At 44.9% G+C, this 24,630-nt stretch overlaps 1 protein-coding gene across 2 annotated transcripts in view; it reads left to right on the top strand.

The window, feature by feature from the left end:
• Window positions 1–24,630, top strand: part of RAP1A (RAP1A, member of RAS oncogene family) — a 221,457-nt gene that overhangs the window by 176,076 nt on the left and 20,751 nt on the right. For both annotated transcript variants that reach the window (XM_068269744.1, XM_068269743.1), the window contains 2 exons: window positions 20,239–20,295; window positions 21,815–21,955. In XM_068269744.1, the coding sequence (XP_068125845.1) occupies window positions 20,239–20,295; window positions 21,815–21,955 (198 nt within the window). The remainder of the gene's footprint in view (window positions 1–20,238; window positions 20,296–21,814; window positions 21,956–24,630) is intronic.

Here is a 24,630-nt window from a genome sequence, read left to right as displayed (position 1 = left end):
ACACATACCTATGCTGGGTGGGAGAAATATCTCTGTAAATGACAATTGTTTGTGTAAAAAAAAAAAAAAAAATCTCATTTACGGAGATATTTCTCCCACCCAGCATGGGTATGTGTAAAAATACACCCCAACGCACATTATACTACTTCTCCTGAGTGCGGCGATACTACATGTGACACTTTTTTTGCAGCCTAGGTGCGCTAAGGGGCCCAAAGTCCTATGAGCACCTTTAGGCTTTACAGGGGTGCTTACAATTTAGCACCCCTCAAAGTGCCAGGACAGTAAACACACCCCACAAACGACCCCATTTTGGAAAGTAGACACCCCAAAGTATTCAGAGAGGGGCATGGTGAGTCCGTGGCAGATTTCATTTTTTTGTCACAAGTTAGCAGAAATGGAAACTTATTTATTTTTTGTCACAGTGTCATTTTCCGCTAACTTGTGACAAAAAATAAAATCTATGAATTTACCATGCCTCTTAGTGAATACTTTGGAATGTCTTCTTTCCAAAATGGGGTCATTTGAGGGGGATTTATACTATCTTGGAATTCTAGCACCTCATGAAACATGACAGGTGCTCAGAAAAATCAGAGATGCTTCAAACTGGGGAAATTCACTTTTTGCACCACAGTCTGTAAATGCTATAACTTTTGCCCAAACTAAAAAAAAAATCCAATAGGTGTCTATTTATTGATCAGACATGTAGCACAATAAATTTAGACCAAAAATGTATATAGAAATCTACTTAATTTGAAAAATGTCAGCCCAGAAAGTTAAACAAATCATTTTTTTGACAAAATTCATGTCTTTTTTGATGAATATAATAAAAACTAAAAATCACAGCAGCAATCAAATAGCACCAAAAGAAAGCTGTATTAGTGACAAGAAAAGGAGGTAAAATTCATTTAGATAGTAGGTTGTATGACCGAGCAATAAGCCGTTAAAGCTGCAGTGGTCTGAATGGAAAAAGTGTCTGGTCCTTAAAGGGATACTTAAAGAAAACCTGAACTGAAAATTAAAATTCAAAATAAGCATACACAAGTCATACTTACCTTCCATGTAGTGTACTCCTCAGTGTCTTTCTCCTGTCCCGCGTCCTGTTTGTTCACTGTGATCAAGGGAATTTTCCGTCCTCCATTTTGAAAATAGCCATTACCCACAACCGCTTTCTGGTCAGCACACAGTTAAAACTGTAACATCGCCATAGGGAAACATTGACATTACCTGGTACATCAGTTTTCCTCTCAGCTATAACTGACAGCAACTGATATTTTACTGACAGCAACTGATATATTTCAGATCTGACAAAATATTGTCAGAACTGGAAGGGATTATTGTCAAAAGAAAATGGTGAGCTTCTGAGAGGAACTCATGGCAAGGTAACTCTATAATGTTCATTTGAAGTTACCTCATGTGTTTATTTTAAATATTTTTACTCAGTACAGGTTCTCTTCAAGTAAAAAAAATGATTTTTACTCACCTGGGGCATCCCTCAGCCCCCTGAAGCTGTATGGTGCCCTCGCAGCCTGTTTCCGAACCCGGAAGTAGCCGCCGGCGGGGACAGGAGGATCAGAGCGAGGCCACCATACAGCTTCAGGGGGCTGAGGGATGCCCCAGGTGAGTAAAAATCATTTTTTTTTTTACTTAAGTATCCCTTTAAGGGGTTTTAAGGCTGCAGTCCTTAACCACTTGACGACCAGGTGTGGTTTGCCTGATCTGTGCTGCGTGGGCTCTCCAGCCCACAGCACAGATCAGGATTATGCCAGGTCGATCAGACTTACCCCCTTTTTTCCCCACTAGGGGGATGTCCTGCTGGGGGGGTCTGATCGCCGCCGGCTTGCTGCGCTTTGCAGGGGGGGCTCTTCAAAGCCCCCCTCCGCAGCGTTTTCTGTGCTCTTTCCCTCCCTACCTCTTCCTCCCTGGTAGGATAGGCTTCGGCCTATCATATGCCGGCGATCCCTGGCCTCTGATCAGAGGCCGGGGATCGCCGATCTGCCTTACGGCGCTGCTGCGCAGCAGCGCCGTATGATGTAAACAGCGGGGATTTCTTCCCCACGTGTTTACATTTTGCCGGCGAGCCGCGATCGGCGGCTCTCCGGCTGTTCACGGAGACGCCCTCCGTGAACGGACATGGAAAGGCCGCAGACGACCAGTTTACGCCAATCGGCGTTAGCTGGTCGTCAAGAGGTTAAGTGGTTAAATTTGGCCAAAAACCACCTCTAGTGTGAACGAGCCCATAGTGCTACTGGTAGTTAACAGTCTGCCGTGTGCCCAAAAAGCGTAAGTGATTATCTATATAGGTTATCGTTCTAACCATGACAAGGGCGAGAGAATAGAATTGGGAGTGTTTGAGAGCGGAGGCCTATGTAATTTGATATTAAGTTATGGTACAATTTTAGCAAAACACATAAGTACAAATGTTACAAAATATGTATATTTGAGTAGGCTTGGGTCTTTAGATTTCAAAATGGTGACATTTATGGCTTTTCTTGACTCTTCAGACTGTATTGCTTTTGGTGCAAAACATGTCCTTCAAAAATCAGTTGGTGCTGCTTATGGTTAAGTGTATTGCGTGGCCAAAAATCTATCTATCTGATTATGTATACAGGGTATCATTTTAATCGTGACAAGCGAGAGAATTGAATTTGGGCTGTTTGAGATCTGAGTCCTGTGACATTTGATTTTTTTTTTTAGCTGCAAACTGAATGAGAAGCAATAAAATTATTTTCATATACTTTGTACCAAAATAAAACACTTAAAAAAAAAATCCCTCAAAAGTGACAATTGAAAAGAGAATACGTAAATGGTTACTTTAGGGACTTTTTAAAGGGATACTGTAGGGGGGTCAGGGGAAAATGAGTTGAAGTTACCCGGGGCTTCTAATAGTCCCCCGCCGACATCCTGTGCCCGCGCAGCCACTCACCGATGCTCCGGCCTCGCTTCTGGTTCACCTCTGGAATTTCAGACTTTGAAGTCTGAAAACCACTGCGCCTGCGTTGCAGTGTCCTCACTCCCGCTGATGTCACCAGGAGCGTACTGTGCCATACCCAGTATGGTCTGTGTCTGCGCAGTACGCTCCTAGTGACATCAGAGGCCTTCGAGGACACGGCAACACAGGCGCAGTGGTTTTCAGACTTTAAAGTCTGAAATTCCATAAGTGAACCGGAGGCGGGGCCGGAGCATCGGTGAGTGGCTGCGCGGGCACAGGATGTCTGCAGGGGACCATTAGAAGCCCCGGGTAAGTTCAACTCATTTTCCCCCGACCCCCCCCCCCTACAGTATCCCTTTAAATAGGTATGCCATAAAGGGTGTTTTACTCTTATTTTTGCTAATAAGGGCTTGTAATCATTGGTAGTGTGCAATGAGAAAACAAAAACCACAACATAGAAAAAAATCAGAGCTTCGGAGTCGAGAGGTCGGAGTTGGAGCAATTTTGGGTACCAGGAGTTGGAGTCGGAGGTTTCATAAACTGCAGAGTCGGATAATTTTTGTACCAAATCCACACCCCTTATAAGTATTAGACGAAGGAGTCTGAGTCGAGGAGTCTGAGCTATTTTGGGTACCTGGAGTTGGAGTCTGTGGTTTCATAAACTGAGGAGTTGGAGTTGGATGATTTTTGTACAGACTCCACAGCCCTGGAAAAAATACACCTTTATTTCCAAATATATTGTCACCATACTTTTTACTAAGGACTAGAAGATGCTCCGGACTATAAGATGCACCTAGGATTAGAGGACAAAATCCAGGAAAAAAATATACTAAACCTGGTGTTTCTATGGTCAGCGGCATCTTATAGACATTTTCCCCCAAAAAACTACTTCAATCTGCATGGAGGTTGGGGCATCTGTACCACAGCAGCGCTGCCTGCTCTCTTCAGAGGGAGGATGTATGGGAGAGCAGCCTGTGTGCATGTACCAGACAATGCTGCAGACCATTGAAGCTGGCAGGCATGACGGTTGCTAAGGCAGAGCTCTTGGTATTGAGGCTTACTCTGACATGGGGGCTGTTGGAATATACTTTTTGCTTACCTGAAATCCCTGCAGACATTGAAGCTAGCATAATGCGGTTGCTAGGTAACTCCACCGCAATATGTGAACCACAGCCTGGGGAGTGCTATCCTGGCCACATCTCGTGATGATTGATACCAGCACCCTGTGCCCCTCACACACGCATCCCAGTCCAGCCAAATCATAACGTGCAGCGTATCCGGGTACATTCTTTCACTGGATACTCATACAGACACGCGGCGGGTGCAGCGTGCCCAATCGCTGAGCCGCAAATGCTGCCATCGTGTCAATGGCCAATCGAGTGAGACAATGCAGGAGGCTTCTGATGGGCGCTGATGAATTTGAGGGCGGAACCATTGTCATTGGAACCAATCAGTGCACTTGTTCAATAGCAGTTAGTGCACAGAAGGTCCCACCGATCAGACCATCAGCGCCTATTACCAGCAGCTCAGCGATTGGGCACGCTGCGCCCGCCGCGTGTCTGTACGAGTATCCAGTGAAGGAATTTGCCCGGAATCGGATACACTGTACGTTATGATTAGGCTGGACTGGGCAGCGTGTGTGAGGGGCACAGGGTGCTGGTATCAATCATCGGGAGATGCGGCCAGGATAGCACTCCCCGGGCTGTGGATCACATATCGCAGTGGCGTTACCTAGCAACCGCGTTACACCAGCTCCAACATCTCTCTCATCTCTGGTAAGCGCAAGTATATTCCAAGTTTCCAACAACCCCCGTGTCAGAGTAAGCTGTAGATTCTATATTCGGACTATAAGACACACTTACATAGTTACATAGTTACATAGTTATTTTGGTTGAAAAAAGACATGCGTCCATCGAGTTCAACCTGTATAAAGTACAACACCAGCCTGCTCCCTCACATATCCCTGTTGATCCAGAGGAAGGCGAAAAAACCCTTACAAGGCATGGTCCAATTAGCCCTTAAAGGGAAAAATTCCTTCCCAACTCCAGATGGCAATCAGATAAAATCCCTGGATCAACATCATTAGGCATTACCTAGTAATTGTAGCCATGGATGTCTTTCAACGCAAGGAAAGCATCTAAGCCCCCTTTAAATGCAGGTATAGAGTTTGCTATAACGACTTCCTGTGGCAATGCATTCCACATCTTAATCACTCTTACTGTAAAGAACCCTTTCCTAAATAAATGGCTAAAGCGTTTTTCCTCCATGCGCAGATCATGTCCTCTAGTCCTTTGAGAAGGCCTAGGGCCAAAAAGCTCGTCCGCCAAGCTATTATATTGCCCTCTGATGTATTTATACATGTTAATTAGATCCCCTCTAAGGCGTCTTTTCTCTAGACTAAATAAACAAAGTTTATCTAAACTTTCTTGATAAGTGAGACCTGCTCTAAAACTGCAATATCTTTTTTGTAATGTGGTGCCCAGAACTGAATTCCATATTCCAGATGTGGCTTTACTAGAGCGTTAAACAGGGGCAATATTATGCTAGCATCTCGAGTTTTTATTTCCCTTTTAATGCATCCCAAAATTTTGTTAGCTTTACCTGCAGCTGCTTGGCATTGAGTACGATTATTTAACTTGTTGTCAATGAGTACTCCTAAGTCCTTCTCCAAGTTTGATGTCCCCAACTGTATCCCATTTATTTTGTATGGTGCTAGACCATTAGTACGTCCAAAATGCATGACTTTACATTTGTCAACATTGAATTTCATCTGCCATGTATGTGCCCATATAGCCATCCTATCCAGATCCTGTTGCAATATGACACTATCTTCCTGAGAGTTGATGATTCTGCACAATTTTGTATCTGCAAAAATAGCAACATTGCTCACTACTGCATCTACTAGGTCATTAATAAATAAATTGAAGAGCACTGGACCCAGAACAGACCCCTGTGGGACCCCACTGCTAACAGTCTCCCATTTTGAGTACGATCCATTGACCACAACTCTTTGTTTTCTGTCCATTAGCCAGTTCCCTATCCATGAACACAGACTCTTCCCCAGTCCTTGCATCCTCAACTTTTGCACCAGACTTTTGTGGGTAACAGTGTCGAAGGCCTTTGCAAAGTCCAAGTATATCACATCTACAGCATTCCCAATATCCATATTAGCATCCACTGCCTCATAAAAGCTGAGCATGTTAGTCAAACAGGACCTGCCTTTAGTAAACCCATGTTGATGCTGAGAATTAAGATTATTTTATACTATGAAGTCATGTATAGTATCTCTTAGTAACCCCTCAAACAGTTTGCATACAACTGATGTTAAGCTTACAGGTCTATAATTTCCTGGATCTGATTTTTTGCCCTTCTTAAATAATGGGAAAATGTGGGCTGTACGCCAATCTACTGCGACTCTGCCAGTTGTAAGAGAGTCACAAAAGATAAGATAAAGGGGTTTATCTATAACTGAACTTAATTCCCTTAGGACCTGAGGATGCATGCCATCTGGGCCAGGTGCCTTGTCTATTTTTAATTTATTTAGTCTTGCCTTCACTTCTTCCTGCATTAAGTATTTAATATTACAGTTAGAAGATTGAGACTCTTCTGCCTCTGTAATTTGCAACAGTGCTGTTTCTTTTGTGAAGACAGAAGCAAAGAAAGCATTTAATAACTCTGCCTTACCTTGGTCATCCACCATTGAGTTCCCACCCTCATCCTTTAGGAGTCCTATACAGTCAACCTTTCTTTTTTTAGAGTTAATGTACTTGTAAAACTTTTTTGAGTTAGATTTGATATCCTTAGCGATTTGTTTTTCAGCTTCAATCTTTGCCTGCCTAATTTCTTTTTTACAATTTTTATTGCACTCCTTATAATTGCTTAGTGCAGCCTCGGTCCCACTGACTTTTTTCCCCATTTTGGGTGGTCTTATAGTCCGAAAAATACGGTAATTCAAATCTTGTGATAACCAGGAAAAATGAGCAGATAAAATGTGTGGGTTTTATGTACGGTAGCATTGTTTACTTTAAAACTATAAGGGATGGAATTGGAGAAATTGTGTTTTTTTTTTTTCTTAATTTGTTTTCCCTTTAAAATGCATAGAAAGTAAAGTAATTACTGAAAACAAATATCACCACCAAAAAGCCTAATTTGTGGTGAAAAAAAGGTATGGATCATTTTGTTGTTATAAGTATTGAAAAAGCTATTGGCAAATGAAACGGAAGAGCGTTGACAGATGAAAAATTGCTCTGAAGTGATTAAATGGATACTTCAGGCAAATGTTTATTTACCCTCAGTTTTCATTTTCCGCACCAATCACTGCTTATGCAAACGGAATGGAATACCCATCATTCCAGAGCACCAATCATTGCATACCTTTAAAATCTGGAAATATATGTTTGTAACAAGTAAAAATAGAAATAAAATAAATATTCACGTAGTGTCTTTTTTTTCAGTTCAGTCTGTGTATAAAAGAGTTAATAAATAATTAGCAAGAAGTTTGAATCAGGATAATACCGTTTATTGACTAAGCCTAAACTTATTTTTAAGTTAGTCAGTAAATGGTATCATCCTGATTCAAAACTTCTTGCTTTTACTGATGGCTTACATAGTACAATACTTTACCGCTAATAAAGTATTATCTCTCTATCCAGTGCCTCGTTCAGACCATATGGTGTTAAAGTGCCCAGTTGGATGATCCAAAAAGTCTCTCCATTTAACGGAAAGGACAAAAAGACACTGAAATGTAGTTTAGAGACAATGCCCTAATTGACTGGTCTTGCCTAGTATGAAAGGCCGGCGACACCTTACCAGCAGTCAGGCTTGCCTCCCCCTTAGTCGACACCGGGCTTGAGTGGCAAATCCTTCCGGCTCCTGTAGTCTGTAATGTTTTAGGTTGTGGTGGAGAACCAGCGACAGATCTTTTTGCTAAATTGTGTTGTGTGGTTACAAGTATGTGCTTCGTCCGGTATGAGCTCTGCCGTCTATGTATTGTAATAGCTGCGATAAGAGTGGATTCTGTAATAAACAATCTTTATTTAGTTGTCTAAATAAAGACTGTGTGTGTGTGTTTATTACAGTCAGCTTTTCAACCAGAAACCCTTTCACTGGTGAGGTCCTCTGCATGGGAAGGCAGTGTGCTGTCATCTGCAGTAAAAGAAAGGAGGCAATGGAGAGCAGCAACCTGTGCTGTACAATATACCTTACTCCATGAACATGCTTACATCTAAGTGGAAGTTACATTTTTTAATGTCGGATGCCCAGGCAGGTCATTGAGGGGTTGAGACAGGTAAAAGGGGTGCTGGACATTTGGGCATGGCCATAAACTGTAATGTGAATTACTCCTAGAACTACTATAACAGCGCTCAGGGAAATTTAGGCACTGGCAAAAGACTGATCCCAAATTACGGAAAAAAAGTGCAGCTCAGCTGCCAGCAATAGCTAGCAGCCGCATTGCGTCTTACACCTGAGTACATGTTTGCCTGCTGTGGGAATAGCAACCTACACCACCAGGGAATTTGCTATAGCAGGTTGAGTCGTTTTTTTGCTGAGCCCTGCGCTAAAATTTCACGTTGCCCTTTTACACATATATCATAGGAGTGGCAGTTCCTAACAGCTAACAGTTGTTTCACATAAAAAGGATGCTTGCTCACAGATTTCGGAGGCATAGACAGGAAGGGTGAAGATGCCATGCTTTTAAACCCTTGCCATGCATTTGTACCAACTTTAGACCCGTCCTCTACTGGTATACAATAAATCACAGTGGGAGATGAGAAGGGTGCACACGGGTGAGCCTGGGGTGCCTGGCACCTGGGTGCAAGATTTTCTCTGGCGCCTATGCGAGTGGTTAAATTAACCGCGCCCGACCACATAACCACACCCATGTCCTGCCTAATCACACCCACACCTTCCACCTCTTTACGCATGCATGTGATACCCCATTCCTACCCCTGTCAGGCTTTGGCTGCCTGTGAGTCTGCTAGTCTCTGGACTGACTCAGACTGAGAGGCTTTGCGAGTGCAACGCAGTCACACACTTTGTATTTATGGCTGCCTGCGGCCACCCTACTCTCGCTTGCTGTCGGCTCCTCCCCCCGCCAAGCCCAAGCGTGAGGTGGGCTGTCTGTATCTTTCCCGTTGCGCTGGGCAGCCTGCCAGTGTTGACAACCTTTCACGTTATTTTTTTACTGACAAATACCTAAAAATTTACTGACAAAAGATTATTTTTACTGACAAAATTTCCCCACTAAATGCACATAAGAGACATCGTTTCACCAGTAAATGCACGTAATGGCAGACAGCCTTTCATCAGTAAATGCACATAATGAGAGACAGATTTTCCCCAGTAAGTGCACATAAGAGACCGCTTTTCACCAGTAAATGCACATAAGAGACCGCTTTTCACCAGTAAATGCACATAAGAAACCGCTTTTCACCAGCAAATGCACATAAGAGACAGCTTTTCACCAGCAAATGCACATAATGACAAACAGCCAGTGTCCCCAGTATATGTAGCCAGCTTGGATCCCCTTTAGGTAGTGAGTGACAGGAACCCCGTTTAGGTAGTGAGTGACGGGGACCCCCTTTAGGTAGTGGGTGACAGGGACCCCCTTTAGGTAGAGTGACAGGGACCCCCTTTAGGTAGTGAGTGACAGGGACCCCCTTTAGGTAGTGACAGTGACCCCCTTTAGGTAGTGTGACAGGGAGCCCCGTTTAGGTAGTGAGTGACAGGGACCCCTTTAGGTAGGGAGTGACAGGGACCCCTTTAGGTAGTGACTGACAGGGACCCCGTTTAGGCAGTGAGTGCCAGGGACCCCCCCTCTAGCCGCCGCCGCTCCCCTCACCTAGCGCCCGCACTATTGGTCGCCGCCTAATCGAGGTCTGACGCGACAAGAGGAAGGGAGGGAGCGGCTGCTAGAGGGGGTGAGCGGCGGCCAGAGGGGGTGAGCGGTGGCCGGGCGGCGCCTGTCAGAGACAGGCACCTGGGTGCAATGCACCTGCCCAGGCGCGGCCCTGGGTGCACATGTGCATCAGCACACAACAAAATATGTATGCACATACATATGTCAGCTAAGGCCTGCTGTCTCCATGGAAAAACTGAAAATTGTATACTTATCTCAGGTAATTTTCCTTTCCTGTCTAACTCCATGGCAGCATACTACGGGGGTTAACCCTGCCCCCTAACCCCCCAGGACTAGTGTTTATAAATGTTTGCCCTGCCCACTTCCTCCTGCTTTTTTGATTAGTCCACCAACCAACTGTGGCTCAAGGGTGGGTCCTCCGTATGCTGCCATGGAGTTGGACAGGAAAGGAAAATTACCTGAGATAAGTATACAATTTTCCGTTTTCCTGTCCAACTCAATGGCAGCATACTACGGGGACTTAACTAGCATGATAATAGGGAGGGAATAAAAATAGTTAAGAGAGTGAGACTGTTTGCTTATAACGCAAATTTATTTAGCTGCACACAGATTACATTCAATCTTCATGTATTGTTGTCATGACAGCTGACAGGACCTCTCTGCTGAATTAAATCGTGGATAATAGCTCCTGGATCCACCTTGTAATGTTTTATAAACTTATTTGTCGAGGACCAACTTGCTGCCCGACAAATAACCTCTAGCGACATCTTTGTTAATGCTGCCCACAAAGCTGCAATAGATCTTGTCGAGTGCACTGTGACTACTTCTGGCAGTACCTTGCCCATTATCCTATAAGCCGCTTTGATTGCCCTCACTAGCCAACCTGCGATTGTTCTTGACGTTGCTGGGTGTCCTTTCCTATAACCTTCTGGGATTATAAAGAGTCTATTAGTTTTGAGTATCTCTTTCATTCTCTCGATAGAAGTCTTAATTATCTGCGGAACATTCCATGCTTCTGGATCTTCTGCTGCAGGATCAGAGAATACTGGAAGATTCCATTCCTGGTTAAAATGAAAAGAACTTGTGACCTTTAGGATAAATTGTTTTCCCGGTCTTCAAGTCACTCTGTCTTGGAAATTTTGAATATATGGAAATTCACAACTCAACGCTTGGAGTTCCGCAACGCTACTGGCCGATACTATTGCCATGAGAAAAATCGTCTTCAGTGTTAAACTTTATAGTGTGCAGTCACTAAGGGGCTCGAATGACTGTTTGGAGAGCCCCGTCAACACAAGCGGTAAATCCCATTGCGGGTACCAGTCCTTTTTTGGTGGCCTGATTTTGTTGAGCTCCTGGATGAATTGTATAACCAGTGGGTCAAATGCCCATCTCTTGTGTGTTAGCGCTGAGATTGACGAGATTTGGCTCTTAATCGTTCTGAGTGCTAATACTAAGTCAAGGCCCCTTTGCAGAAAGTCCAGTACATTGGTAACACTGAGCGTAGCTATTTGAATGTGTCTCTCTTCCATAAAGTCCAGGAACTTACTCCATGTTCTGTAGTACGTAACATTAGTCGTTGTCTTTCTTGTCCTCAGTAGGGTTTCTATGACCGAGGGGGAGCATTTCAAAGTCTCTACCCTCTGCCTTTCAATCTCCACGCCATAAGGTTTAGAACTTGAGGATATGGATGTAGTATCTCTCCCTGCGGGAAGAGGTCTTTCGGGCATGGGAGTTTCATTGGGCGCTCTACCGCTAATTCCTGAAGGAGAGGAAACCAGGGCCTGCATGGCCAATATGGTAAAATTATCACTATCTTCTCCCTCTGAATTCTCTTCAGTAAGCGATGTATTAAAGGTGTTGGAGGGAACACACATGCCAGGGTGAATCTCAACGGTATTGTCAGGGCATCCCATCCCGCTGCCTGTTAGCATTTGTGTCTGGAGAAGAAGGTCAAACATTTTGTGTTCTCCGAATTGGCTATCATGTCCACCTGTGGGTGTCCCCATGATAAGCAGACTAGCTTGAATATGTCCTGCTTGAGAGACCACTCCTTGTGATATAACCATCTCCGACTCAACGCATCGGCCAGGTGATTCTGTATGCCCGGTATGTGGATTGCCTGCAGTGAGGACAGGTTGTTCTGAGCCCATTCCATTATGGGTGCTACCTCATTTAGTAGGATTCTGCTGTGTGTACCACCCTGGTTTTGCACATATGCTACTGCCGTGGTGTTGTCCATCCTCCACATTACACTCGTGCCCCTGATGTAGTCGCTGAAATGACGAAGCGCTTTGTACGCTGCTCTTAATTCATTTATGCTTCTGCTGCTTGTTATATTTGGCCAGTGAGGATTGTGTGGACTGCCGTGACTTACGAAAGGACTGACCTCCCCTGCTGTTTTTAAAGGCTCTTGATCTGTACTGAAACTGCCTCTTGTCACCTGGACGAGTCTTCCTTTGCTTTCTGTGCTGCGGGAGTAGTCCCGCCTTGCCACTGGTGACCCGTGAAATGGCTGCATCCATCTTGTCACCAAAAAGATTCTTTCCGTCATACGGGATTTTACACCAGACAGCCTTAGAATTAGCATCTGCCGACCATGGTCTCAGCCACATGGCACGTTTTGCAGTGACGGCATTTATTATGCCCCTTGTGGCCAAACAGATTACATCGATGGCTGCTTCTCCTATAAAGTCAGACGCCTCCCCCCCCCCCCCCCCCCAAGGTGGCCTACTATGTTGTAACTTTGTTTGCTGTGAGCATGTACACAGCACAGGTTGTTGCTTTCCACTTCCTCCTTTATTTTGCTGCTTTTTTTTGAAGCTCCCAATATGGCAAGGCAGAATTCTGCCTACGGGCCTTAACCTCCCTAGCGTTCTGGACGAGCTAGGCTCGTCCAGAGACGCCGGAGGTCACCGCTCAGGCCCCGCTGGGCCGATTTGAATATTTTTTTTTTTAAAACACGCAGCAAGCACTTTGCTTGCTGCGTGTTTTGTCCGATCGCCGCAGATCCGCCGCTACCCGCCGCGATGCAGGACCCCCCCCCCCAGGCGAGACCCCGTGCGCTGCCTGGCCAATCAGTGGCAGGCAGCGCTGAGGGGTGGATCGGGTCTCCCTGTGACGTCCGCCGACGTGCGTTGTCATGGCAACGGGGGAAGCCCTCCTGGAAATCCCGTTCAGAACGGGATTTCCGGATGGGTGATTGCGCCGGCGGGGATCGAAGGGGTGGGAGGGACGCCGCAGGGAGGGGGGAAATCATGTAGCTAGCGCTAGGCTAGCTACATGATATATTTAAAAAAAAAATGCAAAAAACGTTCCCAGGGCTGCGGGAATCAGAACGCCAGGCAGGTTAAGTTTGACACCTGTGATCTAAAAAAAAAAAAAAAAAAGTCCCCGGCTTTAAAGTGAACCTAAAGTGGAAAAAAAATGACCATTTACTTACCTGAGTCTTCTTCTTGCTTCCTTGCTGTTATTCCACTTTCAGCCATACCTCCACTGCCTGCCTTCGTAATCCAGTCCACTGACTAGTCTGCAGGCCACTGCGCATGCACAGCGCCTCCTGTGTACATCCTCTATCGCGCTCCTGCGGCTGGGAGCGTTCTGCAAATGTGTAGAAGCAATTTTTCATTACTGTGCAAGTGCATAGAGCTCACAGGCACGTGAGTGCACTGGAGGTGTGCAGCATGGGGCCACACATCCAGCATTGGAGGGGGACACCAGAGGAATGGCGGCCTGCAGGGAGACGATGAGGGACTTGGAAAACTTCGGGGGGATGGAAGAAGCCCCAGGATCGACAATTTTTTTTTTTTCACTTTAGGTTTCCTTTAAGAGGGATGCAAGCCTGACTGCCTATGTTTTTTCCGCCTTGTGTAAAAGCTGCTTGGTGCAGCCTACATATTGTAGGCTGTATATGGACAGGTGAGTGTACATATATTACAAAGCTGCCCTTACAGTTTTATGCTAGGTACACATGATGCAATTTCTGACAGATTTACTGTCAGACCAATTATTTCCAATATGTCCAATCTGATTTCGGAACGATTTTTAAAACATTGTTTCGTTCTTTTCTATGAAAAATTAATCGGCAATCAGCTCCGACATGTTGGAAATACCGTATTTGCCGCCGTATAAGACACTCCGGAATATAAGATGCACCCAGGTTTAGAGGGCAAAAACTAGGGGACAAAATATATACTAAACCTGGTGTGTCCATATTCCAGGAGTGTCTTATAATGGTGTCCCCTTCTGTTCCCTGGAGTCCTTTTCCGTCCTCTTTGATCCCCTGTGTTTCCCCTTCTTCCTTAGGTTTCCCCTGTGTATCCCCAGGTGTCTTCTTCTGTCACTGGGTGTGCCCCCCTTCTGCCCTCTGTGTGGCTACTCTGTCCAGCCTGTGTCCCCTGTGGTGTCGTCTTCTGTGGCTGCCCCCCCCCCCCTCCTGACCCCTGTGTAGCCTCTGTCCAGCCCCCTTGTCTGTGTATCTCTGTGTACTATATGTCCCCCCCCCCCCCCTTTCTGTTCCCTATGTGGTTGCTCTGTCCCTTGTCTGTCTGCTCATTTTATGTCCCCCCTTCTTTCATCTACACAAGCGCCGGTCACTAGAATGGGGAGAGAGGACATCGGCGATCCCCGTGCAGCGTTGATGCAGTAAGACATGCTGGCTGGCAATTAATTTACCTTGCACGGGGAGACACCGACTAGGGGGCGCGGGGCAAAGCGGCCACACGGGACAGAACAGGGGACTTTAATATACATAAGCGGAGACACAGAATACGGGGCTGAACAGAGGGGCCACACGGGTGACAGAAGTGGGGACACGTAATATTCTGGGAACAGCACACCAGAGTAACAGACGATGATCCCCGATGATACGGCAGGTCGGCGGTTTGTAACGGTGGGCGATCGTAAGTCGGGGATTCCCTGCCTTTGCCGTATAAGACGCAGGGACTTTTTCTCCCCACTTTTTGGGGAGAAAAAGTGTCTTATACGGTGTCAAATACAGTAATTGCTTTAATGACAGCAAATCTGCCTGAAAATTGCATTGTGTCTAGCATAATAAACTCCTTATGGACCAACTTTTCTTGTTAACATTGGAACTGAATGTTTGTTTTCAGTTTTGTGATTGTGGTACAACAGTGGCCTCTAGTTTTATTCAAGTTAGTTTTCTGGTGGGCTTTTTTTCCTTTATACTACACATCTCTTCAGAAAAATCAAATCCATTAGCAATTAACAGATAGCTGGGAAGGCTCAATAGTAAGGGGTCACCAAACCAGGTGAGAATATTCCACCAACGGCAGCCTGAATTATGTGATGTCCTTTTGACCGTGCCCTCTTCTTGCTTATGTCCAAGGAATGTTAATGAAATGAGCTGCAGAGTTCTGTAGGGATTTGGGAGGCACCAGTCTATTTTTTGGTAGGCTGCAGAGTAGAATACTGTAATGATTAGATTGGATACTAATATGGCACAAAGTGCATATATAATATTATTATTTTATATCCAGATGATACCATTTATTGGCTTACTTAGAAGAAAAGAAGTATGCTTTCGGCTATGAAGCTTTCCCCAGACTTGCTTCACGTACACTGGCAACATTCAGAACACACAGCTTATATACACTGGACATAAAATGGAGATACATTGTTATGCAACCATAAATAAATGTCCTTGGATGCCTTAATTTCTGTACAACAGAAGAGTAATTTGCATATCCGCGTGCCTCAGTGCTGAAATTTAGCTTCTTTGCCTCTAATCGGGCGGCCGAAGGCACCAAAATTGACCACTTTTGCTGCGATTTGCGGCATAGAGGGTAAATATCTATGCCCGATAGCAGCTACCGCTGTGTGCCTGGATTTACCTCCTTTGCTGCATATTGCGGCTTTAATAATAGTCGACTATCGCAGTGCTGTTTTTTTTTTCTCGCTTCAGATTTCCTATATTTCTCACTTCAGGTTTCCTTTAACCGCTTCCGGACCACGCTGAATGAACTTTATGCCCGGTTTGGGACCTGTTATCCCTGTCAGTCCCTGAATTTCAATCTCCACATGCTCCCACTAATTGCATCGCTTTTACATTGCTGCAGTCCACTCGCTCTGCTGTCACTGTGACAGCAGAGCTCCTTCAGCCAGTCAGGTGCATATTTCATTGCCTCCTGACTCTGTGATCACTGTGAGCCAATCACATTGGCTCATAGTGATCACAGGGTCAGGAGCTAATGAAATCTGCTTCTGACCGTTTCACAGAGCTCTGCTGTCATAGCGATAGGAGAGCGAGTGGGTTTTAGCGAAGCGAGAGCAACTGGTCGGTGCAGCTTAACGTCGGTAAGCCCCATTTTTTGGTACCAGCAGTCTCTGGTAGGGATGATCAATGAGATGCAAATATTTTAGAGATCATGCAGGTTATATACATTTGTGTGCAAATGTATTCATCTTTAAAATGGATCAACCATTTTTAACTTGATTAGTCCATTTTCAAGCGGCATAAATTTGCATAGAAATCTGCATAATCCTGCATGAACTCGGAAATATTTGCATCTCATTGATCATTCCTAGTCTCTGGTCCTTAACCACTTTACCCCCATAGGTGCGGATATCTCGTCCCTTTTTCCATCCTTTCACCCCCAGGGACGGAGATATCCGCACCTTCCGCCGCTGCCCGTGCTCCCGCTCACTCATGCGCGCGCTCCTGCTCTCGTGCACGCCGCCGCCCGCCCGGAGATCAATCAACGGGAAAAACATTCCCGTTTGTTGATCTAAGTCCCCCGCAATGATCAGCTGCTTTTATGAGAAGCAGCGATCATTGTGAGAAAAAGTTTCCCAGCCTCATAAGACTTCCTGCAAGCGTACTTCCTACTCTTGCAGGTCGCATAAACAAAAAGTTACTGTGGCCATCTTGTGGCCAAATAGTAAGACTACACCCTAAAGCATTTTTCATATACAAATGCATTAGTTTTACACTAAAAATTAACTCATTACCTCCCACACTCCCCAATTAATATTTTTTTTTTTGTAGTACATAGTATGTATGGCCACTATCCCCCCACCGCTCATAGTATGTATGGCCACTATCCCACCACCCCTCATAGTATGTATGGCCACTATCCCACCACCCCTCATAGTATGTATGGCCACTATCCCCCCACCCCTCATAGTATGTATGGCCACTATCCCCCCACCCCCTCATAGTATGTATGGCCACTATCCCCCCACCCCTCATAGTATGTATGGCCACTATCCCCCCCCCCTCATAGTATGTATGGCCACTACCCCCCCCCCCCTCATAGTATGTATAGCCACTATTCCCCTCACCCCTCATAGTATGTATGGCCACTATCCCCCCACCCCTCATAGCATGTATGGCCACTATCCCCCCACCCCTCATAGTATGTATGGCCACTATCCCCCCACCCCTCATAGTATGTATGACCACTATCCCCCCACCCCTCATAGTATGTATGGCCACTATTCCCCCCCACCCCTCATAGTATGTATGGCCACTATCCCCCCCACCCCTCATAGTATGTATGGCCACTATCCCCCCACCCCTCATAGCATGTATGGCCACTATCCCCCCTCCCCTCATAGCATGTATGGCCACTATCCCCCCACCCCTCATAGTATGTATGGCCACTATCCCCCCACCTCTCATAGTATGTATGGCCACTATCCCCCCACCCCTCATAGTATGTATAGCCACTATTCCCCTCACCCCTCATAGTATGTATGGCCACTATCCCCCACCCCTCATAGCATGTATGGCCACTATCCCCCCACCCCTCATAGCATGTATGGCCACTATCCCCCCACCCCTCATAGCATGTATGGCCACTATCCCCCCACCTCTCATAGGGCTTGATTCACAAAAGAGTGCGAACTGATAGTGCTAATGTGAAAACGTGAATTTTTTTGCGAAACTGATATAGTTTGCGCATGAAAATTTGCGCACGAAAATGTTATCGTGCGAAACGCGAAAATGGCCGTGCTATCGGCACTCTTTTGTGAATCAAGCCCATAGTATGTATGGCCACTATCCTCCACCCCTCATAGTATAAACACCACCCCTAGGAAACCCCTGTTGCCCCAACTCTGACCTGTGGCAGTACAGTAGCTGCTACAAATGTGTATGAAAGTAGCCTGGCGGGGGGGCGGTGTCACCCGGGATCCCCCTGCCGCATTTCCTTACCCCCTCCATCCCGGCTCCGCCTCCTGCGCTCCATTCATCAGGCCTGACCGGGAAGCCAATTACCTTCTGAACGTCTCACCCCGCCTCCAGCCGGTCGTGGCAACCGTGCCGTGCGCCGGGAGAGCGCGAGACCAGGGCAAGGATGTCAGAAAAGTCACTTCCCCTACCCACCTCCGTGAGTGAGAGCCGCCGGCCCACCACTATGTGTATGGAGCGGCGAGCTTTGTTCAGCGGGAGAAGGGACTGCTGAGCTTTTACTGTCTGCACAGCGCCGCGGACAGTGCTGGCCTGATATATCTTAAAAAACGCCGCTTTGACGATCACGGAATTGTCATTTCCGTGATCGCGATTTCGATCCCATTTCGATCAATTGTTCGGGCCTAGTATTCTGTCGGCATTGTACCAGCGGTCTCTGGTCCTTAAGGGGGCAGAGACAACTGGTACTTAAGTGGTTAAGGGGCCAGAGACTACTTGTACTGAAGTGATTAAGATAATGGGGTAGAGGGCTCAGGAGCTGAGAGATAGATCTGGGTGTCATCGTGGATGTGATACTAAAAACTAAAAGGGTGTATTAATTGTCCCAGGCCAATCACTGACCAATTTTACTACCTCCATGTAGTATAAGGGTCAACAGATATTGAATACTATGAGAAGATTTTGTAGGAACATGGAAGTGGTAAAATTTGTCAGTGATTGACCATTCATCTAGGTGCACTAGGCTTTATTCTTGGTCCTGTCCTCGAACTTGATTTGTGTTTTAACTGTGACATTAGTGAAATATTTTAGAGGACACTGCTATGCAAAATTTAGGGAACAAGAATTACTGTATTTTGTGATCCATTAACATTCCCCCTCCCCCCCCCCATATCCTTCCCACCATAATAATAATAATAGTAAAAACCTGCATCACTGCAGAGTACTATCAGCAGTGGACCGTACTGACCTGTCTGTTCAGCATGCTCCTCCATGTTGCATTAGTATGTACATGCTGCCAGGGCCAGGAGGCCGTGCACCTGCAAGAACGCTGCTTTGACGCTCCAGAGGATGCACCTTGTTTAGAATATTTTTATGCCTCTTACCCACACTCGTGGGTTTTGCAGCGATGCAAAGCGATCTGTGGGAACATCATAAGTGCATTGACTGCTGCATTCATGCTTTGTTATTCTCAACAGAATCATAATTCTCGGTTGCCATCGAAATTACATCGTTATCGCACTGCCGAAACATCACTTTCGGACGGAATTGCCGTGCGTTGCGTCAGCACTTCTGTTTCACAGTGTGCACAAGGGGGAAAGGGGCGTTATGGAGCGTAAAAAACAGCATGTGCAATTTAAACTGTAACATTGATATAGTTTCACATTAACTTATAAAGTGCCTTGGAGCCCTTGAGGATTAACTTTTTATCCAAGTTCAGAAAAAAAGCCGCAATCACAATCCTCATATCCTGCTTGCTCCCAAGTAAAAGATATAAGATTACCCTGTAAAATAAACTTTATATAGCACAGTACTGCATAATCTGACCCACCCAGTGATTCATTCAAAAGAAAGTGCAGTCACTGCCACGGACGGATCCCGCTGCACACGCACAGTCCCCGCTAGCTTCACTTCCTTGATGCGTCCCACGTGACTCCCAGGCTCCGGAAGTGAAGCTAACGGGGACTGTGCGTGTGCAGCGGGATCCGTCCGCGGCGGTGGCTGGCCCCAACAGATGAGCGCATATTGTTTTTTACATTTGGTACGCATATTTTATGCTATTCTAGCAATAAATTGTGAAGGTTTTTATGCTATGCGAGTCCCACTCTTGTATTTTTAAGGCTTGGTTTTAAGGTGCTGTGCACAGATTGGAGGGCTGATACGCTCTGACACAAGAGGGGATCCGGTGAGTGTGACCCACTAAGGGGGTGCATCCTTTCCCCCCAAGTATAGTGTTTCCGGTGGAGGCCTCTCTCTGCTCCTTCTTTTGAGTGAATCACTGAGTGGTTCAGATTATGCACTACTGTGCTATGTAAAGTTTATTTTACAGGGTGATCTTATATCTTTTACTTGGGAGCAAGCAGGATATGAGGATTGTAATCGCTGCTTTTTTTCTGGACTTGGATTGCTATTTAGAGAATATATGTGTTCTTGTGGAGCCTGCGCAACCCCTATCCCTACTGGTGAAATTAGCATATATTACCAATAACTGTTTTGTGGAGCGCTAGCCTTTACCTACAGGTACTCTTTGTAGATTAACTTTTTATGTTTTTTTTTGTTTTTTTTTTTTTTTTTTTTTTTTAGCAAGTGGAAGTAGAAGGACAGCAGTGCATGCTTGAAATTCTCGATACAGCCGGCACAGTGAGTAGTTGACTATTATTCTGTGTACAATATGTATAGTAAACATTTTGTTTTGGTAAGCGAGCAGAAATATATGAAGACTGCCAGCGTTGCTAGACGTTTGGGTAAAATTAAGTTAAATTTTCACTACAGCCATTAATGTTAGTTTTTTTCCATGCACCAAAGCGAGTAAAAAATGCAGCAGAACTTGCAGGTCATTTAAAGGTCAACTAAAGTGAGAAGAATATGGAGGCTGCCATATTTATTACCTTTTAAGCAATACCAGTTGCCTGGCAGCCCTGCTGGTCTATGTGGCTGCAGTAGTGTTTGATTAACACCAGAAATAAGCATGTGTCTAATCTTGTCAGATCTGAAAATGTCAAACACCTGATCTGCATATGCTTGTTTAGGGTCTCTGGCCAAAAGCATTAGATGTAGCAGATCAGCAGGATAGCCCAGCAACTGGTATTGTTTAAAGCAGTAGGATTAGCCATACTATGCCAGGGAAAAAAACACATGTAAGTAGATAAACATATCTACTTAGTATATATAGATACTTGATCTACTTACATAACACATGTATTGTACTGTCCATGGTTTAATTTCAGTGAATGTTGTATAGTAAATGAAGAGAATTCTGTTCCTGGTGGGAACCATGTCTTTTGCCCACAGTTTAGGCTAAATCCTGATGTAATTTCTGCCTTTTACTTTTTTTTCTTTTCTCCTCCAATTGCTGAGTCACCTCAGCCTTGCTTGTAAACACAAGTGAGCAGGGAATCGTGTTTCAGATAAGCAGCTAGGCAGGGAAATAAATGGAAGAGGAGGAATATATTATAGATAAAAAGAAACCCCAGCATGCAACTGTTTGGCACTGACTACTAAAGGGCCAGTGCTCCTTAAGTATGTGATGACTCCAAATCATAACCGCAGAAAGTTTTGAATGCAGGATTAGCATCTTTATCACTTAATACACTCAGACCAGTTACTGTTGAAATCTGATTGTTATGGTGACACTCCCGCTTTAAGAGGAAATAAATATGGCAACCTCCATAGCCATCTTGTTCCAGTTGTCCTTTAAAACCAGTGGCCTTTTTCCATCTCTGTTTTTTGTTAGCAGAAAAAAAAAAAGGATATCCGATCACTTCTAGACACTGCAAGTGTACACTGACAAATGTACAGTATCCAGTATGCTTGTTTCAGGAATGTGATTCACTACTGATGCCAGAAAGATCAGCAGGACTGTCAGATGACTAGTAATACTGGTTCCTTGACCCAAGTCTGACATACAAATTGGCTATACTACAGGTTCCTGGATGTGAGACTTGCGTCCAGCACTAAAAGTCGCCGCCGCGATCATACGCCTGCGGGTTCCCGTCGCTCATGCATATGCTCGCATACTGATCCCATTATGATTGCTGCTAGCAAAAGTGACAGGGCTAAAAAGAATAATTTTTAATGTTAAGAACAGACAAACTATCAGCGCCAAGGGGACCAAACAGTTTTTAATGTAACTGTCAAAAAAAATCATTTTTCTTCCTAGGAACAATTCACGGCTATGAGAGACTTGTATATGAAGAACGGTCAGGGTTTTGCACTAGTATACTCTATCACTGCACAGTCCACATTTAATGACTTGCAAGACTTGAGAGAACAGATATTACGAGTTAAAGACACAGAAGACGTAAGTTACTGTATTTTTTTTTGTTTTTATATTGAATTTGAAACTAGTATTTTCATCATTTTTTTTTTTTTCCCTCTAAAACATTACACAGTAAAAAATGAATATCAACCACTGTGAGACTGATTTGATGTCTTTTAAATGCCTATTTGCACCTTACTAAAGCTGACTGATATTATTGCCTGCTGCAGGACAAATTATCAGATGTACTCCTACAGATGTAATTAGTAAAGAAAAAGTTCTCTGATGTGTGCTCATTGAAGCAACTGACAGTCACAATGTACTCTCTGGTAATTTAGGGAATCCAAGGTTATAACTCCAGTTTTACTTTAAAGAAGTACTGTAGGGGGATGGGGCAAAAAATAGTTGAACTTACCTGGGGCGCAACCACTCACCGATGCTCCGGTACCGGCCCCGGTTCATTGATTGGAGGGCAGGGGTGGGGAGCGGCAGAGAGTGACAGTGTACATGTAAACAATCTGCTGGCGACACGCTGTGTGTCGCTAGCATGGCGGTTTACCTTTGGAGGCATAGCAGAGCGCAGGGGGGGCCTGGGGGGATATAATATAGCAACAGAGGCTGGGCATTATATGCAGACCCAGCCTCTGTATGCAATTAGGATTTGTAAAACTCACCTCGGGTTCTCTTTATAGTCGGAAAACCACTGCGCCTGCCTGGCCACGTCCTTGCTCCCCCTGACGTCCCTGGGAGTGTACGGCGCAGTCCTGGTACGGTCAGAACCTGCACAGTGCGCTCCCGGTGACGGCAGGGGGAGTAAGGACGCGGCTGCACAGGCACAGTGGTTTTCCAACTTAAAAGTTGCAAATTACAGAAGTGAACCAGAGTCGGGTAACGGAGCATCGGTGAGTGGCTGCGCAGGCACAGGACCTCTGTGGAGGACTATTAGAAGCCCCAGGTAAGTTCAACTTGTTTTCTCACTACCCCCTACAGTAGTCCTTCAACCACTTTTGCCTCCTGGACGTAGTAGCTACGTTCAGGAGGCCATGTGCGCGTCCACGCGAGCTCAGAGCCGCGGATTGTTAGCCCAGAAATCAATGAATCGGGCTATGGTGCCCGATCACTGATTCCTCTGATTCCTCTCGGAAGCTTCGCTTTTTCTGGCTCTTGCGTCCCCATGCGTCCCTCTAAGCGTATATGTTACGCATAGAGTGACGTCATGTAAACAAACTCATGGCTGCCATCTTGTGGCCAAAAAGTAAAGCTACAACTAAATGTAAAAAAAAAAAATGCACATATAGTTACCCCAAACAAAATACTATTTACATCCCACCCTCCCAAAAATTCACAAATAAAATGTTTAATATTAAAAAAAAAAAATTACAATTAAAAAAAAATGTAAATATTTACCTAAGGGTCTAAACTTTTTAAATATCAATGTAAAGATGAAATATTTCAATTTTTTTTTTTAAATTTTAGGCTGCTTTCACAGTGAGACTTTACTGGCGCACGTTAGTGCAGCCTGTAACGCTCCCCAACGCACAGCAATGTAACTGCAATGGGCTGTTCACAGTGCCCACGTTGCGTTACATTGTAACGCTGCACGTCAATCTAAAGTGGAGCATGCTACGGCGTTAGAGCGGCTTTGCCACGTTAGCCTGCTTGCACAGACGCAGTGATTAGCCACATGGCTAATTAATATTCACTGCACGGTGCTGATGTCACTGGCAGGACCACGTGATGCGGAGTGTTCCGCTCACGTGGTCTCCACCAGCGCATGCGTACTATAGTACGCATCACGGACACATCAAAGAACTGCTTAACGCAGGTCTTTGCGAACGTCCTCTGCCACCACCACCATGCGTTGCGTTAGGTGCACGTTATGCGACCTTAATGTAGCACCTAACGCAACGTCTTAGTGTGAAAGAAGCCTTAAACTTGTAAATAGTGATGGATGCAAAACGAAAAAAATGCACCTTTATTTCTAAATAAAATATTGTCTCCTCACATTGTGATAGGGACATAATTTAAACGGTGTAATAACCGGGACAAATGGGTAAATACAATATGTGAGTTTTAATTATGGAGGCATGTATTACTTTAAAACTATAATGGCTGAAAACTGAGAAATAATGAATTTTTTCAGTTTTTTCTTATTCTTCCTGTTAAAATGCATTTACAGTAAAGTGGCTCTTAGCAGAATGTACCACCCAAAGAAAGCCTAATTGGTGGCGGAAAAAACAAGATCTAGATCAGTTCATTGTGATAAGTAGTGATAAAGTTATATGCTAATGAATGGGAGGTGAACATTGCTCCGATGCATAAAGTGAAAACGACTGAAGGCTGACGTGGTTAAAGAACCATTACAGCAAAAAAGTAGGCAGTTCAAACCTGACAGAACGGACAGGTTTTGGGATAGTTCATCTCCTCATAGGGGATTCTTATGGTTTTCTTGTCTTTCAAAAGCATTTACTGAAAGGCAAGAAAGCACAGGATCAAGTTCCTTCCATCAAGTTCAACCAGAACAAAATATTAATAATGTATACAACAGTACTAGAAAACTTGCATATCCTAGTTGATTCAAAGGAAGGCTACAAGCCCTTACAAGACTTGGTCCGTATGTAATTTTGCCTTCTTAAAACAGAAGGTATTTGTGATAATTCAGCCTTAAAGAGGAACTGTAACGACAAAACGGCCCCTGGGGGGTACTCACCTCGGGT

The sequence above is a fragment of the Hyperolius riggenbachi genome, chromosome 2 (genome assembly GCF_040937935.1).
Source record: "Hyperolius riggenbachi isolate aHypRig1 chromosome 2, aHypRig1.pri, whole genome shotgun sequence".
NCBI classification, from domain to species: Eukaryota; Metazoa; Chordata; class Amphibia; order Anura; family Hyperoliidae; genus Hyperolius; species Hyperolius riggenbachi.
The sequence above is the reverse complement of the archived record's forward strand: the minus strand, read 5'-3'. Positions and strand labels throughout refer to the sequence as shown.